At 38.8% G+C, this 10,331-nt stretch overlaps 1 protein-coding gene across 1 annotated transcript; it reads left to right on the forward strand.

Annotated features, from left to right (window-relative positions):
* Window positions 1-1,166: 1,166 nt before the first annotated feature.
* On the forward strand, window positions 1,167-10,293 carry chrne (cholinergic receptor, nicotinic, epsilon). The gene is made up of 12 exons (XM_026181667.1): window positions 1,167-1,494; window positions 6,099-6,232; window positions 6,435-6,479; window positions 6,606-6,715; window positions 6,811-6,966; window positions 7,069-7,169; window positions 7,290-7,490; window positions 7,911-8,025; window positions 8,131-8,245; window positions 8,336-8,543; window positions 8,703-8,836; window positions 8,993-10,293. Exons 1-12 carry the CDS (start codon window positions 1,425-1,427, stop codon window positions 9,158-9,160), a joined length of 1,557 nt encoding a protein of 518 aa, XP_026037452.1. The 5' UTR covers window positions 1,167-1,424; the 3' UTR covers window positions 9,161-10,293.
* Window positions 10,294-10,331: the final 38 nt, after the last annotated feature.

Raw genomic sequence — 10,331 nt, forward strand, 5'->3', positions numbered from 1 at the left:
GCCAGAATGTCACGCTAAAAAGAAAGATTCTTTAAAATACAAGGGGGAGCAAGCGAGTCAGATACCACGGGCACAGAGAGGGAGCAGGTCTGATCAGAAACAGTTTATTACTAGGCCAGGGAGCACAAATAAAACACCCTTAAAATGTACATAATAAAATATTTGCTCTCTACTAAAAACAATTCTAAAACCCATAAAACTACCATTTTCTACATTCACTAAAACCCCCCCTGCTATAATTAGGCCACATGTTCATTATGGGTCCATCAGCAGGCCAGGAATTCCTCCTTTAGAGCAGAGTCCACGCCAGCCCCGTCTTCAGCAAAGAAAGAGCCACCCATCTTCTTGTCCTTCCGCTGGCCCATCACTTCCCAGCTCCCCTTGCGTCGTGTCCTGCAACATAACAAATAGGGGCCAGAACAATGGTCCCAGAAGCGGCCCTGGCTCATGGCCATGGTGACCCTCTCCCAATCCAGCTGCACCCAGTAAACAACAGTAGAGACCCTACTCACAAATGCAGGCAGAGGTAAACCTCTGCCCTGCTGCCAATCACACGCGTTGTCTCTTACTGTTGCCGTTCCATGAGGTCAGGACTTGGTCACCGCATCACACTGGCCATCTCGCATTAACCTTCCAGTCTGGGGCCTCTCTCTTTCAGTGCCCAGCTAGCCTGTTTTTAAAAGGTCTTTACACAGCTGATAGGCCACCTCTGGACACACCCCTGCCTCAGCAGGTGGTCCCTATCAGCTAATTTGTCCCATGTGCAGCCAGTCCACAGTGGATAAAAACCATGCAATAGAAACAGAATAAAACCATGCAAATAAAACACTCATAAATAAACACTAAAAATCAGAATAAAACAATATACAAGATAAATACAAATTTCCACTGTGTGACACTGACACCAAAATGTTAAAGTTCTACGCATGTCTAGTGGATACAAAGGTGAGTGACAGATTAAAGAGGAAACACCAACCACTAATCCTGTCAGTGACACTGGCCCTCGTGCTGTGCACTGACCATACATCGATCTGACAACTGAAATTTTCTATCCTGATGATGCGAGTACTCCTGCTGTATAAGGTCTCGCTTACAGGTCTCATTGCTACCTTCAGAAATATCTGGAATATCCTGGACACTCCTAGTTTTTGTCTAATGTTGGAGTTGCTATCTAATGATGATGATGATTATTATTGTGGGTGCCTGGAGAGTGACTGGAAGTCCTGGTTTAGTGCTTTCAGCTGGTGTGTAATCTGAACCCCGGATAGTGACAGCCGTGGTGGGTGACAGTCAGGACGTTTGGTAGGGGGATTTAGAGCTCTTCATCTGCCTTCAGTCTCACTGTCTTTCTGTATCTCACTTCATATTTCAATATAGTGCAGCACAGCACAGTACAGTGCAGAGCAGCAGAGAGGTCTTGGAATATGATGGCAGTGCGCAGTCTTTGGATAGCTTTCGGAGTTGTAACTATTCTTGGGACTTTAGCGGGACTGGGTAAGTGACGCACTTGCAAACTTTTGGCACATCCTCGCTGACTGGCACAGAGATAGCCAACTCTTCTTGTGGTGACTGGCAGGGTACAGAAAACTTGCTGTACTTTAGACCTCATGAAAACATGTAAAAAGTTGTAGAGGCAAACTAACACAGCTGTAAACTTGCATATATTGTTTTAAACTGGAAGCAGTAATTTTTCTTCTGTTGATATCATATCTGCAACTTCTCTAACAAGGATTTTGTAGACTGTCTAATTTGGCTTTTTTTTGGTGCACACTAGTGAATTAGAATATTTGCTTCCTTTATACTGTTGCACTATGTTTTTGTGCATGGTATAAAACAGCGGTCCCCAAGCCCCGGGCCACGGACCAGTACCGGTCCGTGAGTCATTTGGTACTGGGCTGCAAGAGTTGAGGTTCGGGTGTGAAATGTATGGTTTTCAGGGTTTTTATCGATTTTTAGCGTTATTTTGTTATTGTTTTTGTCGTTTACTCGGTTTTTCTGGGTCGTTTCACTTGTGTTATGAATAAATCTTCTTTTTTCGATACCAGTACTAGTTTTATTTTCTGTGAAAATATTGTCGGGCATAAACCGGTCCGTGGCGCAAAAAAGGCTGGGGACCGCTGGTATAAAAGGTTAACAACATACAAAGTATGACCGTCTATTCCATAACCATTAAGTATATTTGATACAATTAGATAAAAACATCAGTTAACAAATCAGAAGGAAAGCGTAACTTCCTCTATGATTTTTCATGACAGCAACAGTATGAGAGTGTGTAAGCTGTTCTTAATGGTCCAGATCATTCTTATCCCACAGCACAACTTTACCCCAGGGTTTTTACACTTTTTTTTAACTAGTTGGTTGATTTTCATTTTATCATGTTGCTGTATGTTTTGCAGTTAGGTTTTTGTAGGCCTGTGATGTAAATGCATTAACCTGGAAAGCACTTTAGGCCAACTACTGTTGTTTAAAATCTGCTATATAAATAAAATGACATGACAATATGAGGTAAGAGGATGTCATAAAGCTGCAATGAAAGCCAGGAGATGATGGAAAATTGAAAAACAAATACTTGTGAATCCATTTGTAAATTCAGGATCTAAAGTTATGGTGGTTTGTTCTTGTATTTGAGGGGGGAAAGGTTTCTTGAATCCAGCTATTTGGTGGATATCACATTCATTACCAAATTCCTCTCAGACCAAGTACAGGTATGTGTAAGTGTCAAGCTGAAATCTGGACTCTCAGTTTTTGTATTGATACATTAAAGGAATAGAAATCAAAGATTAAAATGCTGGAAATATGACTCGTGACTGTGGAACATCACAGAATAATGATAGAATCTCTTCATGCCTTGCACTTCAATAGAGGACTATAGGAATTTTGAGATTAAACTGACACTGTTGTTACGATTTGATAGCAGATAAACAGATGAACTTATGATCTTGGTATGAGGTCAAATGTAATCCAAGTGTGATATCAGGAATCTCTGCTCCACCTCGGGTGTTAGTGTTTGTCTTCAGAACACGATGCACTGGAATCCTCTTAGGAAGGTACCAGACACTTCTTCTTGTTTCTCTTCTTTTCTAAATCACATTAAAAGATAACACACATGCACATGACGAATTACTGTCAAAATGTCATTTTTTGTGTCTAAAAAAATAAATTACATTTTGACAGTATACAGAATTTTTAATTTTGTTGCTCATAGGACAGGAAGACACTATCAAGAGACATTAAGAACAGTATAGTGACTAAAATTCCTTGTACTGTTTTACTGTATGAATAATGAAGGAGCTTTCTCACCCTTAATTTCAGAAAACCATGTGGACCTTTTTATATAGCCACAGGATTAATGAGCCATTGTCTGTCCTCGGCCACAAAATAAAATCTGAATCTCAGATGATGTTTTCCTTGGCCAGGCAGCACAGGAACTATAGCCTGGTATGGCTAATGAAGCCTGGCTGCTATCAACACATCCCCACTCGCTTCCTGAATGAAAATCAGCAGGTTTTCTCATGTGTAGGGATTTTCCATAATAAACCTCCCTACGCCGCACTGAGAAAATATCCAAAGAAGGGGAAATATGTAGGCCAAAAAAGCGTGTGAGGCAGTCACTGAATGAGGCAGAAATCAAAGCTGCCTGATAGAAACAAACATTCCCCGAGATAAAAAAGATACCATGACTGCCCCTACATACTTTCTTTTATACTCCCCTTAGAGCTCAGGCAGCATGTTAATGTGTATTAACTCATCAATTGCTACACAATGTCCGTCTTCCCTGCATTCATTCCTTGTATTGTATTTGTGTGTTGCACAAATCAGATCAGACAGAAATTGTCACTGCAGTCTTCTTTATCGCCCTCTCCGTATTTTATTTTGCTCTGCATGCTTGATCTCATCAGCTCTCAGATTTCTATCAGGATATTCCAGGTTAGGATGCATCGCTCTCATTATTTGGGATGTGGTGATTCTTACTGGTTTCACTATAATTTGATGGCTTTTTGTTTACATGTGAGAATTCTGGTCAGCTTACAGTTTGGATCATTATGGCCCTAAAGTATTGTTTGAAACTGTTTGCGGGCTCTTGCATATACTATGGCTTTGTTATATCACTCAGCAAAGCATTACTTTTAAAATACATCTGCCAGTTCAAAAAGCACTTAGTGGTTTGACTCTCATCAACATCTCTGACTTGCTCAGTGTCTATAACCCAACTAGACCTCCCAGGTCATCAGCTGCAGATCTTTTTCCAGAATAAGATAGAATAAGATCCAAGTATGCTGACGGTGTTTTTACTTGCTGTGGTCCTGTTGTTTGGAACAAAACTACCAGCACCAACTATGTCTACATTTAAAAATGAACATTAAAACCTTTTTATTCTCACATACTTACAGTGTTTGAGTGTTAATTTGTATTCTATATCTTGTAAAGTTTTGGTTTTATTACCTCAAAACGTTGCAAATCTACCTACATTTTTAGCTTTTTTTTTTTAATCAGTAAGCACATTGTGTTTATGTGGAATGAAATGTACTATATAAAATGAAAATAATAATAAAATAATAAAACTGGCACAGTTTTGAAAAAGTAGTGTGTTAGCATTCAGCAAAATCTTAAACAGGGATACTGTAATGTTTACTTAGCTTCTTACTGACCTTCTCTGCCATCATCATAAATCATGAAGTAATCAAATATATATATATATATATATATATATATATATATATATATATATATATATATATATATATATATATATATATATATATATATATATATATATATATATATATATATATATATCAAACACACATCCCTTCACAGTGGTTGCCTGCAGGCTCTGCCTCTAATTTCCAAACATCACTCTCCCGTCCCTCTGTCTGAGCTAACCTATTGTAGTGTCAACTACAGGAAATGATGAGGTCAAAAACTTGGCACCATATATTTAACTCACCCTTTAACTGACTGATATTTAGAAATATACTGCATGCTCACGAGGCCCACTTAAAAGTCAGACAACGTATAACTTCTGAAGTCATCCATTTACTCAGTACAGACACACTATGTTCTGCTTACTGTACCCAGAATGAGTTCTTGTACCTAAAACTAAGCAAGATCAGCATGGTGTCTTTGCAGCTATCCATCATTAAAACAGCTTGTGATTAATAAGCTGGCATAATATACACCCTAAGGAATATCAAAATACCAGTTTTTGTTTTAATCAATGATGAAATTAGAGGGAAAATTGCTTAGAAATTCAAATGGGGGATGGTCTTAGTTCAAACACAAACTCCTGCATATCACATCTCATATTTCACTGTTACATTTATTCATTCATCCTTCTTATATCCAGAGTCATCTATTAACCAAGCGCAATAAGTAGAAACTGACCAGGCCTTAAGAAAAAAAATCATATGGGTAAATTACTGTTCAAACTAAGTGACATATTTGTGCCTGACTGGGACACCCAGGATCTCATGGGAGATGACATATTTTCTGCTTTGTATTACTGTCACCATTTTTGCCAAAGGATAACACTGATGATTATTGTAGATGACCCGAGTTTGACTTAAAGTCCCATTTGAGAGTTTTGATAGGCCACTATGTAATGTGAGCTATGGATAGTGACAGCTGGGAGAGAAGAAGCAAGAGGTTGGAAATAACCTCCATTTAGTCTCTCCTAGTCTCTCTTGACCTTTGTTTGGATATATGGTCAGGAGCAGTAGTAGTACTCAAGGAGTACAATACAATGGCAATGACTGCTATTTTTAGCATAATCTTTGAACTCTGGAATCATAGATTGGCTAATCTCTAGAGTTTGTAGCCTATCCCAGCTGACATAGGGTGAGAGATTGACATTCTATCGTAGAGCTATAAACATAATATCTTCAGTGACATTAAAATAATATTTGTCCTTGTTAATATTATTGGAGAGTACTGATATGCAGATATCCAAACTTATGGGACTGTATTGCATGGACATCACAATGTAACAACAATACAAACAGAAATATTATAAAGTACGAAACCTTTTGCACAACAGCATCTTGTGTAATAATAACCAGATATATTCCTATGTAATTTTGATGCTTTTCTTCATGCAGTGCAATGTAATCAGGAGACAGAGCTGATCGGGGACTTGTTCAAAAACTACAACAAGAATATACGTCCAGTATTACATCCTGAAGACAAAGTGGGGGTTCAGATCAAGCTGACCCTCACTAATCTTATTTCCCTGGTAAAAGCTTCATTTTGCTACTTTTTGCAATACATCTTTTCCGCACATTAAGAATGTATGAGCATTACTTAAGGGTGGAAACATATTCAAAAGCATTACGGTTAAAAAATGCGATTAATAATAATCTCTCTGGTGTGCATTTACCACAGCCACTATCACATGAGCTACACAGCTCAATCAATCTCTTCTCTCATTCCTACAGAATGAAAAGGAGGAGACTCTTACAACCAATGTGTGGATTGAGATTGTGAGTTGTATCTCTCTTCGTGGTTGTCATTTTCCTTTCTTTGTTTGAGAGTTTTGGTAGAAGGCATTTCTCCCTCGTCTTTGTCCAGCTTTTAATCTCACTGCTGATCTTTTTCTCAAACCACAGCAATGGAATGATTACCGCCTTACCTGGAATGCATCTCAGTATTATGGCATTGAGGTTATTCGTGTCCCGTGCAAAACTGTCTGGCTTCCCGATATAGTTCTTGAAAACAAGTAAGGCAGTAACAAAAAGGAGCGCAATTCTGTCTCTTTTGTTTTTTGCGTTCTGGACAGTTTGTTTGTTAACCGGTTCTGGTCTTTGTCCACAGCATTGATGGCAAATTTGATGTGGCCTACTATGCCAATGTGTTGATCAGCAGTGATGGTGGGATTTACTGGCTGCCTCCTGCTATCTATCGCAGCACATGTGCCATTGAGATCACCTACTTTCCGTTTGATTATCAAAACTGCACACTTGCATTCAGGTGGGATTTATTAATCATTTGAAATCTACGTTTATATTATATGTAAGTCTTTCTTTATGCATTTGCTTCTATTAAACTTTGGCTTGATTGCCACAACCGTAGATCCCAGACTTACAGTGCCAATGAAGTGGATCTTACCTTGGCTGTTGGAGAAATGGGGGAGATTATTGAATGGGTGGACATCGACCCTGAGGCTTTCACAGGTACTGTAAATACACCATCCATCCATCCATCCACACATCAATCCATGCCTCAGTCCACATTAACAATCATAATATTCAAGTTTTGAAAGTCCTTCAGGTTTTTGCATTTACACCCTTTAGAGAATGGTGAGTGGGCCATTGTCCATCGTCCAGCCAGGAAGATGATCAACAGTCGGTATTCCCCAGATGACCTGGAGTATCAGGAGATCTTGTTCAATCTGGTCATCCAAAGGAAGCCGCTGTTCTACATCATCAATGTTATCCTGCCCTGTTCCCTTATCTCATCTCTGGTCGTACTGGCCTACTTCCTACCTGCACAAGGTCAGTAAGGTCAATGCTTTTCCTGTTTCACTACTAAAGTTTGAAACATGCCAGATGAACACATTTGTCTCATAATTTTCTGTATTCAGATGTAAAACAAAACAATAATGAACTTGATTTGCTCTCCATAATAATTTTAAAATAATTTGGACTTAGCCTTTTTATTGTGTTTGTCACTAATTAATAAAAAATAATCACTAACTGCTAATTCAAAGTAACTGAACTACAGAGCCTAAAGGTTTGATGTGGAAAGCATTCAGCTAAAGCTCTAAGACTGATGTTACTGTAATACAGCTGACTTTTAAGTCTTAAATCATGAAATATTACAAAGCATTCCTTGATGCCTGAAGTAGATGAAAGAGAAGAATGTCCTCTTTTTTTTTGGTCCAACCGGTCTAACTCTCTGCTGCTCCCTCACAGCTGGAGGACAGAAGCTGACCGTGTCCATCTCTGTTTTGCTGGCTCAGACTGTCTTCCTTTTTCTTATTGCTCAGAAGATCCCCGAGACCTCTCTGTCTGTCCCTCTAATTGGAAAGTGAGTCAGCATGTCCTCTCTGCTGACCCCTGCTGGTTTGTTTTGCTTCAATCCAAACAGTTTGAGCCTGCCCTCCAACAAAGATCTCTCTAATGTCTTCCCCAGGTACCTGATCTTCGTGATGTGTGTCACTACTCTCATTGCTACAAATCAAATTGTAGTGCTGAACTTCTCACTGCGCAGCCCCAGCACTCACAGTATGTCCCAAACCCTCAAACATGTAAGTGCCCTCCACGGAGATGAGTAAACTTGTTTTTTAAAGAGTTATTTCAGTAAAGTGACTGTTGTTAACTTCTATTGCCTGCTGCAGCTGTTCTTGAAAATGGTTCCCCGCTTCTTGGGCATGTCTCCGCTGGTGGACGATAGTGAGGTGACAACAGAGGTAAATGGGGTGAGGGAGCGGCGGCGCAGCTCCTTTGGCCTCATGCAGAGAGCAGAGGAATATGTGCTCAAGCAGCCTCGCAGTGAAATGATGTTTGACAAGCAAAGAGAGAGGCATGGTCTCACGCGATCCATTGGTAAGACCGTTGATTACAGAGCAACACTCAGCACAGTCTTTAGCTCACATTTCAGCTCAAATACTTAAACATTTGAAAATCAAAGTAGAAAATGTATCTGGTTTAATTAGTGCTGATCACTGCAAATTGTCATCTAACGCAGTGTCTCCCTCCCTCTAGTGGACAGTATAGATGTCAGCAGCACAGCTAACCTATATAAGAGTTTGGCCCAAGCTGCACCTGAGATTAAGCAATGTGTGGATGCCTGCAACTTCATTGCTGACAGTACAAGGCAACAAAATACCATTGGCTCTGTGAGTGTTTGTTTGTTTGTTTGTTTGTTTGTTTTAACTCAACTTCAGTGACGTTTTAGATGAGTAATATTTTGCAGTCAATTTTCATTTCCTTTCATTTCATTTCCATATCCTCACTTGAACTTAAGCTTTTGTTCACTTTCTTTCCAACTCAAGGAAATTGAAAGCTGGGTCTTGATTGGGAAAATGGTCGACAAAGTGTGTTTCTGGGCTGCTATGTCTCTATTCATCATCGGCACAGTGTGGATCTTCCTAACAGGACACTTCAACCGTGCCCCAGAATTACCATTTCCAGGAGAGAGTAAAAAATATGTCCCAACTTAAAAAAGGAGAGAAAAAAAAGAAATTTGTCTCTGTTTAATGTTTTCGAGGTATATTTTGCCTCGTGCTGTTTATGATGATGAACGCAATGTTGTTCACTGATCCCATGGTTAAGATTCAGGGCTGAGTTAAGTCTGTGTTTGATAACATCAAAACTTTCTGTTTCCATGCTTGTCAAACACCTGAGCATCAACATTCAACGTTTCTTAACTTCTAAACTAAGTTGTCAGCATTTCTATATTAAATCACAATTATTTTTGTTAGTTTTGGGGTATGAGAATGTATGCAAGCCCAGACTTACAGCTTATAGATGCATTTTGAAGAAAAAATGTTAACGGCACTGCACCACTGTGCAAAGGGATTTAATTCTATTGCAGAAAATGACTTTTATGACTTTGTTTTGCATAACATGAAGCTACAGGCACTGTATGCTTTAACTAAAGAACCCATTTTACTTGCATGACCATCTACAAAACACTCAGAAAACATATCCCTGCACACATATTATGTCTTATGGTCATTATCTATATATGTAACATGAGCCAACCAACTCTAAATCAAAGCCTTATTCTTCTTACTATGACTTATTATTTGGAATGTATTGCTTACAGTAGATGGCTCAGTGGGACACTGTTTGGCGTTAACTGTACCAGGACTTCTTTTTAAAAAAAAACCAAATTCTTTAGTTTATTACAAAGTGTGTGTTTTAATCTTGAACTGAATGTCTAAGTAGGTGTTTTATATGTTTATACATCAGACAGTGTGAATCTGCAAAGTGTGGCTAAAACCTAAAACTGTGATCATATTTTTTACAGTTATTTTGAGTGGTGTTACTCAGCTGATTCAATAAATGTGACAGAAATGGGCTAGCAAATAAAAACAAGTCTAAACACTGTTGAAATTTCACACACTGAAGACTTGAATGGTCTATGTTTGTTTTTCTGTTCGTGTCCAGCTGTGTTTAAAGTTACACAGTTGTGTATTTAGGGAAGATATTCTATAATATAGTGTGTTTATGGCAAAAACAAAGGAAAGCTCACATCGAATAAGTTTGGATCTGCCATCGGGTTGTATTAATTTTATAATGTGTATAATAATATTTAATAAAGTGGAATAAAATGTGAGATTAAACCACATAGAAAGGTTTGACTGTTGTGTGACTGACAGACTGCTG

Source organism: Astatotilapia calliptera, chromosome 10 (genome assembly GCF_900246225.1).
Source record: "Astatotilapia calliptera chromosome 10, fAstCal1.2, whole genome shotgun sequence".
Taxonomy (NCBI): domain Eukaryota; kingdom Metazoa; phylum Chordata; class Actinopteri; order Cichliformes; family Cichlidae; genus Astatotilapia; species Astatotilapia calliptera.